The 20,245-nt window shown below is 36.4% G+C and overlaps 1 protein-coding gene across 3 annotated transcripts in view; it reads left to right on the top strand.

Moving 5' to 3' along the window:
* The first annotated feature begins 258 nt into the window (after positions 1 to 258).
* LOC131065297 (casein kinase 1-like protein 1) overlaps positions 259 to 20,245 on the top strand; it is a 40,466-nt gene continuing 20,479 nt past the window's right edge. Inside the window, exons 1-12 of one of the 3 annotated variants that reach the window (XM_057999764.2) lie at positions 259 to 607; positions 694 to 734; positions 9,015 to 9,084; positions 9,205 to 9,353; positions 9,458 to 9,553; positions 9,669 to 9,739; positions 12,127 to 12,188; positions 12,361 to 12,424; positions 12,515 to 12,599; positions 12,710 to 12,836; positions 12,998 to 13,080; positions 13,193 to 13,247. In XM_057999764.2, coding sequence (XP_057855747.1) covers positions 532 to 607; positions 694 to 734; positions 9,015 to 9,084; positions 9,205 to 9,353; positions 9,458 to 9,553; positions 9,669 to 9,739; positions 12,127 to 12,188; positions 12,361 to 12,424; positions 12,515 to 12,599; positions 12,710 to 12,836; positions 12,998 to 13,080; positions 13,193 to 13,247 — 979 coding nt within the window. In that variant the 5' untranslated portion in view covers positions 259 to 531. The remainder of the gene's footprint in view (positions 608 to 693; positions 735 to 9,014; positions 9,085 to 9,204; positions 9,354 to 9,457; positions 9,554 to 9,668; positions 9,740 to 12,126; positions 12,189 to 12,360; positions 12,425 to 12,514; positions 12,600 to 12,709; positions 12,837 to 12,997; positions 13,081 to 13,192; positions 13,248 to 20,245) is intronic. The other 2 variants (XM_057999763.2, XM_057999762.2) reach the window with 2 other exon arrangements.

The following is a 20,245-nucleotide window of genomic DNA, read 5'->3' as shown; positions in this document are numbered from 1 at the left end:
CCCCCTGTATTAAAATAAATGATATTTTTATTAAAAATGTTTAGCCATTTAGAAGTTAGCGGAGGTCTGAAATTCTCTCTAATTTAGCCGGAAGAAGGAAAATTCGTTGCTATCTTGTCGTAAATTGAAGAGAAGGAAGGGAGGGAAACCGACAAAATGGCAGTTGACGGAAAGTCCAATGGAGAGGCGTGAGTTGCGTTGTGCCCGGCGAGGCGGAGGCGGAGGCGGAGTATTGATGCTCATCAAAAGCCCCTCTTATTTTTAACTGTTCCGGAATAACGATACAAGGAAATAGAATAGACAGATATAAATACGCATAAACATATTTAACGTAACCATGGACATTGAAGGATCGGGTACTAACAGGATATGGTGGTGTCGTTAATGGAATGGATTTGCCGATAAAACGGCCGGATCGGGGCAAGAGGAAAGTCAGAATCCACATACTGTAAATAAACAAATAAAACGAATAAGTGAGTAAATAGAAGAAAAACATTTATTTTAATTCAGCAGGGTTTGAGCAAGAATTGGATGGAGCCTCGCGTGGGGAACAGATACAGGCTCGGCCGCAAGATTGGCAGCGGGTCGTTTGGCGAGATCTATTTAGGTTTTCTTCTTGTTTCATTTCTTTTGTGCCTTTTCTTTTTCCGCTAAATTTGGCGCTCTTGGTGACTGATTGGGGCAAATTTTCAGGTACCAATATTCAGACCAATGAAGAAGTGGCCATCAAGCTTGTAAGCTTCTAACCCTGTTTTACATTTATTGTTGTAGTCTGCTTAAATGTGAATCCTGGGGCCGATGCGGCAATTTCCGTGGATGTCGATTTAGTTTGAAGCGTAGGATTAAATTGTTGTGTTTCGATCCATTGATTTCAGAGTTACTTTCGCGTTTAGGGTGATTGCCGATGAATACTGGTGCCAGTGGCAGCATGTAAACCATAAAGTTTAATATGTAGCCTTTGTATCTTGGCAATTTATTCATTTCAGGCTGATTTTTGAGAGATATTGTAATTGAGAGGAAAGTATGGGGTTATCACTGTTGCATGGCCCTGGAAATGGAAGTTTTCACACAAGAGATTAATTTAAAGCCTTGTTAGGGTTATGTAGAGCCCTTTTAGGGTAAATTCCCTGGAATCTTATAGGTGGGACGTATCCAAGGTTGATAGGGTTACGTATTCTGGAAATGACAGCGTAGAAAGTTTAAACAATGATTTGTAGAATTTCGCTGCTTGAGAATACTGTGATTGAGAAACTCTGCTGCGTGGCATCAATTGGGAGTGAATTAGCTAGAAATCTTGATTTACTGCTGTCATATCTAGATAGTTTATTTGTTTTAGGGTGACTTTTCGGGATTCTTTTAACTGAGAGGCGTACAAGGTTAACACTGTTGCCTGTGTTCAGAACTGGTAGTGTAGAATAAAAAAATTGGTCTTTGCAGCTGGCAAGTATATCTTTTTTAGGATAATTCTTGTTGAATATTATTATTGAGAGATTTACAAGGTTAGCACTGTTCGCCTGGCTATGGAATTGGTGGCATAAAACTTATAAAATTCGATTTATAACCATTGCGTATCTCTTTTAGGTTTTTTTTGCTTAGTATTATAGTTGAGAGCCATACAAGGTCAAAGATTGCAATGCACAACAGTCGTGATGTGTAAAGTTTCAGTAGGATGTAGGATTCTTTTGTGAGAAAAGCAAATGTAAATCTACAGGAATATGTCATTGCCTGAATGTGCAATAGGTTGTTATTAAATTCATTCAGGATGTGTACTATGTAGCACAATCAAGCATAGAACTATGAAGCTTGGATTGTACACATCATTTTCAGTTGTGTGTAGACCACTTAAAGAATTTTCCATGGATTTTGTAAGCAAATTTACTTCGCTCAACTAAGGGGATGTTTACACATTGATGGGAAAGATGGATACCAAAATGAAAACTACATTCAACATTTGTAGAGTAGAGCAGTGCAGACTTGAACACAAAAGTCTCCATTTGATATATGTTTCAACAATTTACCTCCAATAAACTTGAATTTTATTTATTGTTAGCAAGAAGAGAACAAGGAAGATTCAATTTTAGATGCAAGAAATGTTGAACATATATTAAAATTTGAGAGAGATACATTTTCATGTTCAATGATCAACGTAAGGAAATAGCATTTTAAAGTTGGGAGGCATGGCCTTGCTCTAATTGAGCCAGTATAAACTTCACAAGCAAAGAAATTGAAGCCATTGAGCTATGGTCCTTTGAGTCCATAGACCAAGCCAGTGACTATGCATTCGATTGAAAATTGTCTTCCAACATGAGATTAAAGGAAGTATAATTAGTTGGACTAAGAATGTGTAATCCTTCAGGAAATAACCCGAAGTACCATAACCAAAGACACCTAAGAGAACGTTGTGTCTTAAATAAAAGTTGGGAATCAAGTTTGCTGGATGGATTAAACAATTTGCATAACCATGGAAGGTTAGAATAGGAACTTTATTCGACAACAGGGAAATGACTTCATAAGATTGCAGAATAGATTTGCTGACAGGAATCTTGGAACCAAAACTGACCAGATGAGTGCAGATGTTGCAATGAGTTCATTTCCATGGTTAGTTTGGCATTTCGTATCCAACCTGATACTGACTCCTATGTAGAGGATACAACTCCTTTTGAGAAGATGTATTTCTTCCTGTATTTGGTTTCTCTCGGTTCAATATGGTCACAACTTGTGTGTTGATGGAACCATTCTTCCCGTTCTCTTCAATTTCAAATTGTAGCAGCTTGAATTCTGATTAATTGGAATATTGATTTGTTTCTGTCAAAAGTACAGAGAAGTAAAACATTAAACCTTCGTACTTAGCTTCTATGATTTGGGTCCTGGGACTTAATTATTTAATGTTTTCCCTTTGTATTATTTATGCTTCTTTAATTCATTGTAAGTAGTTACTTCTCATGTGCAATTTGTAATCTTCTAAGGTTTTATGATCATTGTGTACTTTTGTTTTGTGTTTGCATTTTATTTGATTGTGTATCTCCTTGGATAATTAAGGCATCATCTCATTAGAACCCTTCTCTACCTATCAGGGCCTGCAATTTGTAATCTTTCAATGTTGTGGCAGTAATCAATTTTTAATTGACAACGAAGAATATAAATGCGCGGGAGCGTTTTATCCTAAATTATTACATTCAGTTTTGTTTTGTGGCAAGCAATGTTGCATGCTTTTGTGTTCTATATTATTACAAGTTGTGCTGTGGGTGTATGAATTTTTTTCATCATTTACATGATTTTCAGAATCATATAGTGTCTTCATCTTACCTTGTTCATAGTTCATTCTGCAGTGTCTGATGCACAGATCAATTCACTCCCAATGTATGCAGTGTTGTTAGAGTTTAGGAGTTCCAGAAGGACCTTACTTACTGCTAGGATTGTTCAGTAGGACATTCCTAGCCCAGGCCATTCTATAGAGGACATCATCAGAATTTGTATTTGTCCACTTATGTTGGTTCACAAGGATGGTGAAATTTCTCAAGTTTTTGACTTGGATGTAGAGTAGAGCCTCATTCTTTATTGCGTACCATCTTACCTCTTTTAGATGTTCTTTATCAGAAAGGGTATCCTTTTTATGATTATTGCAATGTTTGTTATACAGCTTTTGCTGCTTTGCATGAATTGACTTGCCTAGGTTTATTTATGAACCCTTCTAATTTTTTTTATCACTTCGTGTTTTTGTTTTACTTTTAGCTGCAGTAACTTGTACTTTTAAGTTAAATGTACCTGGTCATTTGAGAGATTTGATATGATTTCGTTATTCTTTCTTACATGAAAGTAGTATCACAAACCATAGTGTATAATTGGCTAGATAGGTATGAGCCAAACTAAAGATGCCAATTACATGATACTACGAATTCTTGCCTTTATGTTTGTGCCTCATGCCAAGGATAGGACTGGGCCAGTTTTGGGAGCGGATTTAGACATCTTAACTTTGCTAGATGGCAGGGCAAGACTGCAGTTGTCAAGTGGGAACCCATGGATATTAATGTCCCTCTATCAAAACCAATCCCTTAAAAGATCAAAGTGACAGTATCTCTGGATACATTGTTTTAAGAAGGGTCACATGGTTGGATGCACCCCCTCCAAAGAAGAAACCAAGAATAAAGTTGCAATTGCAAGAAGTGGAAGAAAGTGAAGACTGCATTGAATTAAGAGCAAGAGCAAGAAGGGCAAATGTGGCGATGTTGAGGACTGATGTTCCAGTGATGTAGTAGTCTTTCCATCTAAGGAAAAGTAGTTATTGAATGATTCAAATACTGATAGATAAGGAAGTGTACATTTTTCTTATGCAACAATTTGTAGACAGTCTGTCAATGGTCTTAGACTTCTGTTGATCTTTTCTAATAGACGGCATAATTCCTGCTGCCCATAGGAAGGAAAAAAGGGGTAATTGTCCATAGTACTGGAAGTAATGGAATGCAGTAGGACATCTCGTATTTTCACATCAAAGAAAATATGCAAATATGCAGACAGAAAGAAAGAAAGAGACTATAGTAATGTCTATTGGTAACCAAAAATAGGTCAATGGGACTGAAAGTACATCAATATACAACAAAGTAGCCGGATATCCCTCTGGCCCTCCCTCGGCGTGCATATCCCCGTATTCCATACAGATACACGATGGATTCCGTACCCACGTGTGCCCAAAGAACCTTGATTTTTCTTGGGTAATCACAGGGTATCCCCACGACCCAAGGCCCAGCCCCAACTTGCCTTACCTTGGGTTGGCTTACTGCCAAGTTGGGGTTCAGGAAGGGGCAAGCTAGAGGCAAGACTAATCCGTGGGGATGAACCAAGCAGCCTGCCTGCCAGGCGTGTTGGGTGAAATCCAGGCTTCGGAGTTGAACCCAAAACCAATGGGTTGCAAACACAGGGCCCAAGCCTACTTCGCTACCTGTGCGAGCTAAAAACCTTGATTTTGCAACCATGCTAGATACTGTGTGATTTGATTTAAAAAAAAATTGAGGTAAATCTAAACCTAATTTTTAATTATTTTTTTTTAATCATGCATCCTTTTTTTTTTTTGGAATAAACAAAACCTACACCAAATGAGGAAGACAAATGAAATGTGTTTCTATTTCAGTGATCCATTTTTGGGTTATCTTCCTATGCAACTCTACTATGTATTGGATATTGTAAATTATTAAATCAACTTATAATTATTATTCATATTGCAATTATGTGTCTATATTGCTTTTAAAGTAATGAACTTCTTTAATAACTTAGAAAACCGTGTTAAATATGTGTATCATGTATGTGTTTTATATGAATGTCATTTCCAGCCGTATTCGTACAGGAGGTTTTAAAAAATGGCAGTATCTGTATCTGTATCCGTATCCATGCAACTTTGGTATACAACAGAAAGTTCTAGAGAGAGAAAATCCTAGAGGACCAAAAAGGGAAATTTGATAAAAATGAAAATAGAATACAGCTGTGGACGACTAACAGGTGGTAAAAAACTAATACAAATAGCCAATTGGGGGAACAAGATCCCTAACAAGTATAGGCTGACTACTGAAAAGAAAGGAAACAAGTCTCATCTAATATCTCTTTATGGGTGTCATCACCAATCACTATGAGAGGACTGACACAAGATCTGATATTGCTCATCAAGGAGTGTCTAAGGTGGGGAGGGTCAAACTGAGAGTTTCTAAGAGCAAGCAAGGCACTCGCTCTAGAATCCATTCTTAACATCCAAGGCTGATCTGCCTCCTGTATAATGAAGAAGCTTGTAATATGCTTTTGTTCCTATGGCTGGGTGGGGTGTAAGTGGAGAGGAGTAGATCTATGCTGTTGAGGATGCAGGCCCCAATATATGCCCCCTTTAAGAAGCAGAACCACAATGCCAAAGGGAAATGTGTTGGGGCATTTGATTAGAAGTGATAAGCTATCTTATTAGAGAAAGACCTGATGCCTACACTGACAAGTTTTTAATGTGAGAGGAATGAAGACCCAGTAATGCACTTTCAAAACTGTAATAATATTGAATAGTCATTAATTTTCAATGAACAGTGCAAGGCTGCACAATTATATGGCATGACCAATTTGCTGCTAATCTAAAAGCAGAAACCTCATTAAAGGTTTAAAATGATGTCATGTTGATGCTCAAATCTGTAATAAGATTTGAAGCGAAGGTTATTGTAGAAAACTGCTGAATTTAATGCAGATGTTGTATATCCTATAGGGGATGAGGTAAATTAATAATATAATTATACTTTAATTTTAACCATAATCTCAACATCAAGTTGCCTGTATACATTGGGTGGAGAACAACATAAATACTTATAATCAGTGAATGCTTTGGAAGATGATGATGAAGATGTCTTAATGAGCTGTCAGAGGCAGCTGAGATGGAAAAATGGTAAAACCTATGATATGATGCCAAAAAGAAAAGCTGAACTAATTTTGGAAAAATAACATTTTGGATAGAGTATATACACCATAATCTCCAATGAGCCTGGTTCAAAATTCCAGTGTTTTCACATTGAACACTTTGCAACTCAGGGAACTGAAATGTTGGTATTTGCTGGATGATTGCAAAAATTATTTCAACCATTTGTGGCCAGTCAATAAAGGTTTAAAATGATGTCATGTTGATGCTTAAATCTGTAATAAGATTTGAGGCAAATGTTATAGTAGAAAACAGCTGAATTTAATGCAGACGTTGTAAATCCTGTAGGGGATGAGGTAAATTAATAATATGTACAATTATACTATAATTTTAACCATAATTTCAAATTTTCAACTTCAAGTTACCTGTATACACTGGGTGGAGAACAACATAAATACTTATAATTAATGAATGCTTCGGAAGATGATGAAGATGCCTTAATGAGCTGTCAGAGGCAACTGAGATGTAAACGGTAAAACCTATGATATGATGCCAAAAAGAAAATCCGAACTAATCCTGGAAAAATTACATTCTGGATAGAGTATATACACCATAATCTCCAATGAGCTCGGTTCAAAATTCCAGTGTTTTCACATTGAACACTTTGCAACTCAGGGAACTGAAATGTTGGTATTTGCTGGATGATTGCAAAATTATTTCAACCATTTGTGGTCAATCAATAAAGGTTTAAAATGATGTCATGTTGATGCTCAAATCTGTATTAAGATTTGAGGTAAAGGTTATAGTAGAAAACTGCTGAATTTAATGTAGACGTTGTAAATCCTATAGGTGATGAGGTAAATTAATAATATATACAATTACACTATAATTTTAACCATAATTTCAAATTTTCAACATCAAGTTACTTGTATACATTGGGTGGAGAACAACATAAATACTTATAATCAATGAATGCTTTGGAAGATGATGAAGATGCCTTAATGAGCTGTCAGAGGCAACTTAGATGTAAAAACGGTAAAACCTATGATATGATGCCAAAAAGAAAAGCTGAATCAATCTTGGAAAAATAACATTCTGGAAAGAGTATATACACCATTGTCTCCAATGAGCTCGGTTCAAAATTTCCTGTGTTTTCACATTGAACACTTTGCAGCTCAGGGAACTTAAATGTTGGTATTTGCTGGATGATTGCAAAAAATATTTCAACCATTTGAGGTCAATATATGGATTTACTATAGTAGAAAAAGTTTTAAGAGAATGGGAAAATACGATCAGCAGGGATGTGATTGGTATCCAAATTTTAAACAATGTTCCCAGTAACTAGCTTGGAGTAACTGCTAAAAGCCTTAAATTGGTCACAGAGTTGAATTCAAGTTGTGGAATAGGTTATGATGATTTGACCAAAATCAATTAGAAGAATTTTATAGCACTTGTAATCAGTAAAAAAGAAATGAACTGATGTATCAGAAGAACTCACAAGGACAAGTGCAAATTCAGGTGTAAAATTGCTGCTCATCCAATCATCTATCACCAATTTTAATTTTTATTGTGTACAATGTACAGAAGAGATGTACTATGATTCCTATCTTACAGTTTTCTGTACACAAACTTGCTAAATAGTGCCATTTGTCATCATTTTGGGACAAAAGATAATCTTACATTGTCTATTGTAGCATTCTTCAGCACTATTTTGTTGTAGAGATGGTGCATATGGCATACAATAGAACTTTATGAGGAAACTGTAGATGGTAGCAGGTAATTGTTTGATAATGTCAACAAAAATGTTAGAAGGGGGTAAAGAACGGAAACTTGCGCAAGTGTCTCTAGAAATAAGCTGAGACTTGAGGTATGTTATCTTAGGCTTGGAAATTATACTCCATGCAGGGAATTTATTAACATATACATCATTACATGAATGTAGATTTAGTATCTTTTTACTTTTTTGTTTAGTTTCTAGTTTAAAATGGATTATCATATCTGAAAAAATTGAAATATGTGATATATCAGGTTGCATGTTTTTTTTTGTTGTATTACATGTGTCCCATGATTTTGTTTTTAATTCTCCTTATTTTAGTCGGTCTCAATGCTCATAAGCAGATTCTTTGTTCTTCTAAGTATTGGTTTTTGATTGAAGATCTTTTTTGAGAGATTTTGAAAAATGCTTTTCTAGATCCTCTCTACTTTGTAAATTCTGTATTGATCTTCAACTTTGTCATGGATATCTTACAGAATCTTTGATAGTTTATTGAATTATGACTCCTGATATTGTATGTGTCTGTAGTTTGTATTGTATTGTAATCTTTTAGTAGTTCTAACCTCTTAGAGAGATAAGATTTCCACAGTCCATGCTAAATTTATTCAAATATGCTTCTAGATTCAGCTGTGTAGAACTTTTTTGCATCAATGTTTCAAATCACACTCCTTGACGCTCTATCATCCTGATGATGAATCACGGAGTGTGATTTGAAACGTTGATGCAAAGAAGTTCTACACAGCTGAGTCCAGAAGCATATTTGAATTAGTTTCTACCTCTTTATGATATCTTATTATTCAGAATGTTTTTAAAGTTCATGTACTGGATATATTTATTTTAATTTTAAAACTATATAAATTTTCTCAGGAAAATGTGAAGACTAAGCATCCACAACTTCTCTATGAGTCTAAGCTGTACAGGATCCTGCAAGGAGGAAGTAAGGAAATCTCATTCTCTGTGGCTTTTGTCTATTCATAAGGAAACATGTGGGTATCAACTTAGAATTCGAGGATCATATTGTTTAAGAGTTTCTTGATTTTCCCATTGTTATTTGCAGCTGGAATTCCAAATGTAAGATGGTTTGGTGTTGAGGGTGATTACAATGTCCTGGTTATGGACTTGTTGGGACCAAGTCTTGAAGATCTTTTCAATTTCTGTACTCGGAAGCTTTCTCTAAAGACCGTTTTAATGCTGGCAGATCAAATGGTGTGACTAATTATGAATTCCTATCTTTCAATTTATGTATATTATTGTGCAAAATTTGTAATGGTAGACCATTGACTGTGTTATGGGTGATTTCTATATTGCAGATAAACAGGGTTGAATTTGTGCATTCAAAATGTTTTCTTCACAGAGACATAAAGCCTGATAACTTTCTTATGGGTCTTGGTAGAAGAGCAAATCAGGTTTTCCTTCTCTGCTTTTAGATGTCCTAAAGATGTTATTTCGGTTTCCTTAAAACCCATAGTTTTCATTATGTCTTTTGAATACTTCCATTTACTTTTGTTTCACATTTTAAAGGTTTATGTAATTGATTTTGGGCTCGCAAAAAAGTACAGAGATACAGTCAGCCATCAACATATTCCTTACAGGTGAATACCCTGCCCATTTGTAGTGTTGCTATTTATCTAGCAATTGATCTTCTTTGCTGGATTGCAATTTTATTTATGCACAATTGCAAGAAGTAGTGATTGAAAATATAATTTAGTGTTGCTATTTTTTAAGCAATTGATCTTCTTTGCTGGATTGTAATTTTATTTACACACAATTTCCAGAAGTAGTGATTGAAAAAATAATTTAGTAACTCCATTTTATGAAGTTTGTTAGGTATCTTTGAATTTTTTTTGTTTGTTAGCATTTTAATTTGTCCCTTCTAGGACAACACAAAATGGAACAATGTGTGAGAGTAAAGCTTTCTTCAAATTAGAAGGCGAAGCTGCCATGCAACTAGAAACTAAATTAAACCCTAAAAGTTAAGGAAATGACCTCTAGCTTTCAACAATATGTACAAGATAAATCTTTGGGTTTTGAGCACACGTTGCAAGCAACAATGTTTCGTGGAGCTTCAGAATGGCGAGATGGGGGAACCATAGTATTGGGCTGTCCTGTGCCATATTCCCTACACAACTTTGCCTCTTTGACATTACCCTAGAGTACGTGAAAATTGGTCCACTTATGATGGATGATGGCAACTTTGGCTGCATTTTACAGCCTAGTAGATGCCTTCATGAAGCCTCTCTTCACCTTAGTATTTGTCATCAGGACAACTCTACTAGGCCTTTGCATATACCACTTTTGGTTCAATGCACATGCAAACATGTGTAAATTGAGATTCTCTGACCTCTAGTGAATGATAGGCTGTACATATGTAGTATAGAACTATCATTTTATGTGATAGGTGAGCTACTAATGGTCATGATTTGTGATGAATTGGTTGTGGTTTCTCTAGATAAAATCAGGATCAGGTTTACTAAATAGAAGGATCTGTTTTTGGAGCTACAGAGGCTTTTTGAAGCATGCCTTAGAATAGCTGTAATCTTGTTTGTGATGTTCCAACTAGTTCCATTGGGAGCAGAAAAAAGCAAGCCCCTCATAATTAATATATATCGGATCCAAGAGACGAGAAGAGGAGATCCAAATGGAGTGTTGAGAGGTTTGGAGAGATCAAACATAACATATACCTGAACAAAATGGCTTTGGAAATCTTCAGAAGATGGATCAAATTTAATGAAGATCACAATTTACTCCACTAGGAGTTTAAATAGACTTGCATTGTGCAAAACAAGAGGAAGATGATAGAATTAAAGCCAGCAAAGAACATGCAAAAAACCCACACTTGTGGGTTTAAAGAAATGGTGCTAGGGGCACATGAAAACTCCATTCTTCCTAAAGATTCATGGGCCACTAGCGCAAATAGAATCTCTGTCCAGTTCAGCTTAAAAGTTCACAGGAAAAAATCCATGAGCGAGCAGGGCCATTGAAGGGTGAGTGCTTAAGGGCCATGATGCCTTAATCTACCGACAAAGTTGTCTTCCTTCCCATCACATGAAAAATGAGTAATTGACACTCCAAATTTCATTAGTTAAATCATTTCAGTGGAATTTGAGAGAATGAAAAGGGATATCACCAAAGAATTAAAGATATGGATCACTACAAACCTTGACATTTGTAGAGGGGCAAATCGGAGGTGGGGGATTTTTATCATTGCCATGTTCATTGGGAATGAATCCAAACCAGAGGAGCAACAAGAGGAATACATTCAGAGGAATGAAAGAAGCATCCTCCATCAAGTTGGCCTTTGTACAAAAATCTCTACACGCGGAAAGGGTTGGAGGCATTTTTGCAGCAAGTTCTGCCCCACCTTTCAAATTGGCCCCTTTTGCTGAATCAATTGTATTATTTCTGGTAGAAGTAAGAAGCCCTTGATGTATGTGTAAGGAAGCCATAATGCATTGTATTTATCACAATCAGTGCTGATCTTATGGTTATACATTGTTTTTGCATCTGTATCTTTGCTTATCTTTGCCACATTCACATGCTTTCAACAATATGGTTATACAATATTAGTATGTAAATGGCATCTCCTGAGGGCATGCATATATGTACACACATTTATGTATGTATGATTTTTCTGCTTTACACACAAAAGTATATACCCAGTTCTAACATAGATGTGTGGCACATTATTATTTGGAATAGATTGTTTGCTTCTCAAGTAGCATTGCACATTTTTGTGCCCATAATATTGTCTATGATATTGTGCATTAAACATTTCTCATTTAATACAAAGATATAGTTTGTATTGTTGCCGTATTGCATTGGACACTGTATTCTGCGTATTCTTGTTCTACAGTCTTTTTCTCAAAGAACTGTTACATAGTTGATATGGGTGGTTCCTTCTGTTTTGCATTTTATGTCATGCCAATGGACTTGGCTCTGGTTTTTAAGCTTTTTATTTATTATAAGGGATATGGTGCAGAGAGAACAAGAATTTAACTGGTACTGCCCGATATGCAAGTATGAACACTCACCTTGGAATTGGTAAGTTCAAATTGTTGATTTGATTATGCGTTTCCCTTTACTCTAGATTCTAGAAGCATTTAGGTCTGGTTGATTATGTCCTGTAGTATGTGTGATAAAATTAAAAATATATATGTGTCTTGTCCTTTGTATGATATATTTTGTCTATTCTCATTCTAATTTTTCATTGTAGAGCAAAGTCGAAGAGATGATTTAGAATCCCTTGGATATGTTCTGATGTATTTTTTGAGGGGCAGGTGAGCTGGTTGTCTGTATTTACCTTAATAAACTAGGCTCTCATTTTCTTCTGCTGTTATCATAGGGTTGACAGAATTTGTGGTTTGTAGTCTCCCATGGCAGGGGCTGAAAGCTGGTACTAAAAAGCAGAAATATGAAAAAATCAGTGAGAAAAAGGTTGCCACCCCTATTGAGGTAATAATGGTATTGTATTTTGAATCATGAATTGTATAATTTTGCAGATTTTGTGGGATTTACTTGACTCTATTTGGCTATAGTATTGATGCTTGCATTTCATTTTTCAGGTCTTGTGTAAATCTTACCCATCAGAGTTTGCATCATATTTTCATTATTGCCGATCATTACGCTTTGATGATAAACCAGATTATGCATACCTGAAGAGAATATTCCGCGACCTTTTCATTCGTGAAGGTTTGCATATATTGTATTTTCTTATACTGTAATTTATGCAAATGGTAACAACATTGAAAAGTGGAGTGCTATGATAGAGCTGGACTCTTCTGCCTGGGGGCAACTGTAATAAGTTTATTTTTAAATTCTTTGTGCTGTTTTTGGTGTTACGAGTAATGCAGGCTTTCAGTTTGACTATGTGTTTGACTGGACCATTTTGAAGTATCAACAGACACAGATTGCCAATGCACCTCAGCGACCTATTGTAAAGTTTAACTAGCCTTCACAACTCATCTGTACAATTTAGTTTGATTTTCAACTTTTGTTTTTCTTATGGTGAATTATTATGTATTATATTGCTGGCTACTCTTCTTCAGGGTACTGCTGTAGGGACGAGCTCTGCTGTAGCTGTAGTAGCTGATAAGCATCCAGGTATTGTAAATGATTTCAAGTCTTAATACCAGTACCCATTTACTTTTTCAACATTTTAAAATGGAACAAATGCAGTCAAATGCGTTTTAACTTTTATCAGTATAGTCTATGCATGCAGGTAGTTGGTAATCAAAAGTTATAAAGGAAATGCTTTAGAATACAAATTTGTTAAGTTTCCAGGGCAGAGAACTCTTAAAAAGCATTTCTTTCCCCTTATACAGAGATGACTTCTTGATTGAAATCCAATCATCTTATTAAATAGCTTCAAAGCTTGGAACACAGTGATATGAGGATTATTTTTATATTTGAAATGTAATGGTGGTGACCCTGGATTTATGGGATAGCCAGTGTACTCAATGTGAGGGTTTCTGACAGCCGTAATGTAGGGTCCAATAAATAAGCAGAATTTCAAATACAAACTATTAGTGGAAGTAAAAATTTTACCAATGGCATTTTAATTTGCAGACTTTAAGGCAGAAAACTCTTAGAAAACATTTTTTTCACTGGTCTGACACTGATGAACATGATTGAAGGCCAATCATAATATTAAGTAGCTTCAAATCATGGAAACAGTTTTATAAAGATTATTGTCGTTCATTAAAGGTTAATGATGGCATCCAGGAATATATGTGAAATCTAGTTTATGTAGTCATACTGCAGGTTTTGGGAATCGTATTGTAGAGACAAATAAATAAGGAAATTTTTAAATACAAACCATTAATAGAAGTGGACCATTTTACTGATGCCAGTTAAAGTTGCAGATGTCATCATTCTCTTGGCTTGATAATGATGCCTTTACCGTTCTTGTACCTTTTTGGCCCTTGGGATATTGTTTCTTGCTCTCAAGACTATCAATTCATGTTGACTTTTTTTCCATTTTTTCTCAGATGGTTCTTTCTTCTTTAGTACTACTGCACACATTGCTTGGAGTGATTATTCTTGTATTCCTCCACAACCATAACAATCTCAACAAACTCATTATTTCGCTGTCTCTAAAGATAACAAATAAAATTTGCAACTTACATCTTTGTTGATGGTAACACTTTCATTTAAAATGTCCTTGGTGTAAATTTTTAATCACTCCTCACTCACGCAGTTCTCAGGGGCAAGCTCACATTCCCAGATTCTTCTCTGCCACCAGCAGTTCTTTGGCCTTGGGTGTTCGGATAGATTCCAAGGGGAATCAACTGCCTCCTAGGATCGTCCCGCCTGGCTTTTTGAGCACTGGACTCTTTTCAAAGAGAATTTTCAAATCCTGCATTGGTATTCCCACAGTGATTGATGATAATTTTGTTGGCTCCTCCAATGCACGCTGGAGTACAAACACTGAATGATTTCTGCTTCCTGCCTGGGTTACTAGCTTTGTTCTTCAGCTTAAACTACTTTGAGGAGTCTTCCCTTCATCTAGCTATTTATATTTGTAATTATGTACTTGTTTTTCTTTATTTATTTTGTTTGCTTTGAGTCCAGGGTTCCTTTCTTTCCTTAGTAGTTTGCTATTTACAGTCTATTCTTAGTCATGTGTGGACATCATATAATTTTAATATCTTTCTTACTTAAATCAACAATACATTATAATGACTTTGTCTATATTGTATATTCTTGGGATGGTATCATTACACCACTATTTCTGGTGTCTTTTTCTTATTCTGTGGTTAGAGATTGAAGAACACTTCTTATCAGAGTTCCTTTAATACAAGATCGGGGGGAGTTTGCTCTGTTCAGACCTTATGGGGGAAAATACCTCTCCTTTGTTTCTCTGAATTCTTATGATGGATTCACATTCAGTTGGGGATAGACTAATTTGACCTTTTTCCTCATTGGTGATTGCTAATAGAGCATCCCATCCATCTTGGTTAAGTATGTGGTCAGTGGAGCTGTTTTGTGACAGCGTCAAGGGTTTTTCCCTTGCCTGCAGGTGAGGTCATGGAGGGACGTTTGTGTTATTAGTTTTTCCTCTATCATCAGAATTGAGTTCTTAAGATACCCTTATAGGATTAACCAGACTGGCTCTCTCAAACCTTGACTTTCTGTGGAAAATAATATTGGTTCTTTTGATTCAAGCTTTGCAACATACAAATGACATTGCTGGTCTCCTATTATGATTTCCCACCTTTCTCTTATTCAATTTCAATTTCCTATTACTATTTGTACTCAGCTCTTTTGCTTCAACGTTTAATCATTTTAGATTTATGCTTTTCTGATTCAGGGTATTATCGTTTTAGGTTTACTACATTATTTTGTCTTTATGTTTCTTTAGTGATTTGTTTTTAGCTGCATTTATATTATATAGGATCCCTTTACCCTAGTATTTCTCTATTAAACATTCTCTTTGATTCCCATTCACTTACTTTTGGTCATTGATGGACATTATTATAGTTCCATAAGTTATTTTTTGAATTTGACATTGTGATGTCAACTCTCTAATGGCTAATAATTATATGGGAGAGATGGCAGCTACATGGGAATTACATTCTATGATATTGGTATTACATATTTTTCTAATATAATAATAATATCGTAATACACACCTTGCCTTGTTGCCTGCTTTAATGACTAAACTGGTAGGATCCAAGATGTGCAAAAATAAATGTACAAGAGGTTTGTCTGTCTTCTAAGGTGGCACGTTCAATGTGGTGAATTCGTCCCTTTTGGTATTCTTCAGTGTTCCACGGGCGTTGGGGACGGGGGGACAGGGGGACGTGTTCCCGGGATGAGGGGACCAAGGGCCTAAGTTTGGGGACGGCGGGGGGGATGGCGGCGGGGGGGGTGGCGGGGTGGTGGTGCTGATATAGTTATACATATACATATAGTACTTGAAAAACTAGTTTTGAAAAGATGTATGACAGTATTACAGTGTAAGAATTATATTTCAAATGAGACTCTAGGAAATTTGAAATACTAAATCTAAATACCAAGATTTCTAAGTTGTGTTGTTATATGGAGCCTAATCAGACTCGGAGGTTAGATTTTCCCTACTTCTATTGGCGTGGTTTCCCCCTATATTTTTCAACGGGGGTTTGGGGGCAGCGCCCCCAAGTTGGGGTCAAGGGGCAGTGCCCTTTGCGCGTTCCTTGTCGCGATACAGGGCGGGGTCGAGGGGCAGCGCCCCGCGAGGCCAAAAATACTTTTATTATTTTCTAAAGGCGTCGGGTGTTATTTTTCTTTTGGCCCACGTCCAATTAGAGTTACCCCTTAACCCTCAAAAAACTTAAAAAGTCACTTTTAAAAAAAAATTTAATATTAAATATTGCATATACGTGGGGGCGACAGGAGACGTTTGGGCGTCTCCCCGTCCTTGGAGAGACGTCTGCACGTCTCTCGAAGGACGGGGAGACGCCCAAACGTCTCCCAAGGAGACGTGGAGGCGTCTCCATGTCTCTCTGGGAGACGCCCAAGGAGACGTCTCCACGTCTCCCTGTCTCCCTGGGAGATGCGGGGATGTCTCCGCGTCCCGGCGACGCTTGGGTGGCGGTGGCAGGACGGCGGGGGACGTCGCGTCCCCATCCCCTCGTCCCCGAGACGTTTCTGACGGGGGGATGCGCCCAAAAAGGGGGGGGGACGCGTCCCCGTGGAACGCTGGTATTTTTTATGAATTAGGTTACCATTAACTAAATCAATCAATTGCAAGAGACTTCTTTCCTCAAGAACTCAAATGACGCAAAAGATGTTATTCTATGATACCACTAATAATGTTTATGTTATGCCAAGGATGTAATATATGAGACAATATCACTGCTATTTCTGATCTGTAAATTACACATGCGATGAATGAAGATGATGCTGTTCCTGATTTACTTAAAATACCCACAACACAGTGGTGGCTTCTCTGATCTGGAACGTATTCTATAAAAGAGATACCCAAAATCTTCCCTTTTTTCTGATTTATGATTTCTGCATCCTACCTCTCAATCAAATAAATTATATCGCTTTATATACCATTGTGTCTCTATGAGTAGACACAACCCTTAAAAGGAAAACAACCTTTCTCAATCCATACACAACTCTTGGATAATGAAACAATTTACTTTAATTACACCTTTTAACCATAATTTATAACTGCCTTTGTAATCATTTCATAAGCCTGATATTCTCATATCCGTGGTTGTTTTCTTCTCTTAATTGTCTCCTCTTTTGCTTCATATTAAATTGGTATTATTCTTTTGACACACATCATTCCATATGCCACTTTAAACTTTATAACAAATACATTATCTTCGAAGAAATTACTTATGTTAATTATTACTGATTGCATGAATGTCTTTCTCACTTAACAAATATTTGTTATGTTGTTCATCATCTATGTCTGGTTCATGGGTTTAGATGGGGACATCATAGTCTACCCATCTTGAATTTGCTTGTCCTCAAGCAATCTTAGTTTCCTCCTGAACCAGTCCTTGCAGGTTTCGTTTTCTGTTGTAGTTTGATCGACTAAAGCTTTCTCAATATCTTGGATATCTTTCTACACCAAAGCTAGGTTGTTCTTAACATATATTAGCATGTCACACATCTATGACTTCAGATGGAGTATATCTTCCTAGTTATTCATATATTGAGTATGGATCAAACACGGAGCATACACATGAAGACACAAAGTATACACATGAATATATGCAGACACGGAGCATACAAATGCTGGAAGTATAGATATATGCAGTCACGGAGTATACAAACAAATGCACATGTTGTCAAACCTTATATTGAGATTCTGCAACAGGTTGGGAGACTATTAATAATATAAATCTTCTAGGAAAGATAATTAAGCATAAATTAACTTAATCATAGTCTTGTCCAATTCCTTATAGGAACTCAATCATGAGAAAGTGGGAATAAGAGGAATGATGAGGTGTCCAAGAGACCCTCTACCCTAGGCCCAAGAGCGGAGTGAAAGCCAGAGCCCTCTTGGCCTCATGGGACCATCGGTCAACCTACCAGGAGGTGGGCTACCTAGTGAGGTATCCTATCAAGGTTCTCTTCATCACTTCCATCCTTATCCCCTTGTTAATAATCAATTATGATAAAGTTTGGAAAGATACAATGGGGTGTCTAGAATGTCTTTCTCCTCTAGGTCCAAGAGCGGTGGACTCCGTCTTACACCCCCTTGGCCTCTGGGACCATCAGTCAACTACCATGAGGTGGGCTACCTAGAGGAGGACCTCATCACCGTTCTTGCTTGTTGTACTTCCTTATATTACTATCATGAAGTTTGCTTAATAGATTCTTCATGGATTTCTTATATGTTTCATAGTTGTGTAATTTTAAGACAGTTTTCTCCCTTCCTTTCTTACTCATTGCTGTTAGGTGTGTGTATTCATGATCACTAAATCTGTTCTTCCACAAAACTCCATTTGTTTGTTGTTTCGTCCTCTTTTGATTGAAGGAATTTAAGGTTTCCCTCATCATATCTTGTTTTCTTGCTGGGGTTTTCGTAATGTCCCCTTCTTTGATAGTTTTGCATTTACTATATTTCACAGGATTACAGGAAAGATGCTCTGATACCACTGTAATGTCCCCTTTTGGTATTCTTTATGAATTAGGGAACCATTAACTAAATCAATCAATTGCAAGAGACTTTTTTCCTCAAACTCAAATGATGCAAAAGATGTTATTCTATGATACGACTAATAATGTTTATGTTATGCCAAGGATGTAATATATGAGACAATATCATTGCTATTTCTGATCTTTAAATTACACATGCGACGGATGAAGATGATGCTGTTCCTGATTTACTTAAAATACCCGCAACACATTGGTGGCTTCTCTGATCTGGAATGTGTTCTATGTGCAACCAATCTATCGACTCAAGGTCAATTGCTCATACTGAGCAATCCGAATGGGATATAAAAGAGATACCCAAAAACTTCCCTTTTTTCTGATTTGTGCTTTCTGCATCCTACCTCTCAATCAAATAAATTATATCGCTTTATATATCATTGTGTCTCTATGAGTAGATACAACCCTTAAAAGGAAAACAACCTTTCTCAGTCCATATGCAACTCTTGGATAATGAAACAATTTACTTTAATTACACATTTTAACCATAATTTACAACTGCCTTTGTAATCATTTCATAAGCCCGATATTCTCATATCTGTGGTTGTTTTCTTCTCTTAATTGTCTCCTCTTTTGTTTCATATTAAAACGGTATTATTCTTTTGACACACATCATTCCATATGCCACCTTAAACTATATAACAAACACATTATCTGCGAAGAAATTACTTATGTTAATTATTACTGATCGCATGAATGTCTTTCACTTAACAAATATTTGTTGTTGTTGTTCATTATCTACGTCTGTTTCATGGGTTTAGATGGGGACATCACACACCTTCACAATATCTTGATTGAAGACAAAGTTTATATTGGCTGAACCTTAGTTGAAAGAGAAACACCTTCAGTTCTGTGTTGTTGATGCACAGGTGAAGAACTACCCAAAGGTTGATGTGTTGGAGCACTTAATGAATTGGAAGGTACATTTGTCAACGGTGACACAACACTTAATGAAATTAAACTAAAATGTTAGGATTTTTCAATAATTTTGCTAATAGAGTAAATTTTAGTTTAAACTTGGAATATGCTTGACCTTTTGTACTCAAGTTTGATGCCATTAACAATCAAGCAACAGAGACCCCATTCATTTTTAGTAAATTTGAAAAACTAGTCCTTTCGACACGCAAGGTGTATGGATGCACTTGGACCAAAGAATCAACAACTGCGTTTGCCATTGTGTGAAAAATCCATAAATCAAACATCTCATCAGGGTCTTCCTTACCAGTAGCTGCCACATTAGCTTCATTTCGTTGCTTGTGGGATAGATCATATTGCTTTTCCTTGCAATCATTCTTCAAATGGGCACATTTTTGGCAAAAAGAGCACTGTACCTTTTACCATGGTCAGAAGGGCGAGAAGGATAATTATAGTTTTGTACTTTGAAATCATGTAGCAAGTGCACTCTTTGAACTCCTAGAAGAAACTTAACTCATTTGCTCTTT

This window comes from Cryptomeria japonica, chromosome 1 (assembly GCF_030272615.1).
Source record: "Cryptomeria japonica chromosome 1, Sugi_1.0, whole genome shotgun sequence".
NCBI lineage: Eukaryota > Viridiplantae > Streptophyta > Pinopsida > Cupressales > Cupressaceae > Cryptomeria > Cryptomeria japonica.
The sequence above is the reverse complement of the archived record's forward strand: the minus strand, read 5'-3'. Positions and strand labels throughout refer to the sequence as shown.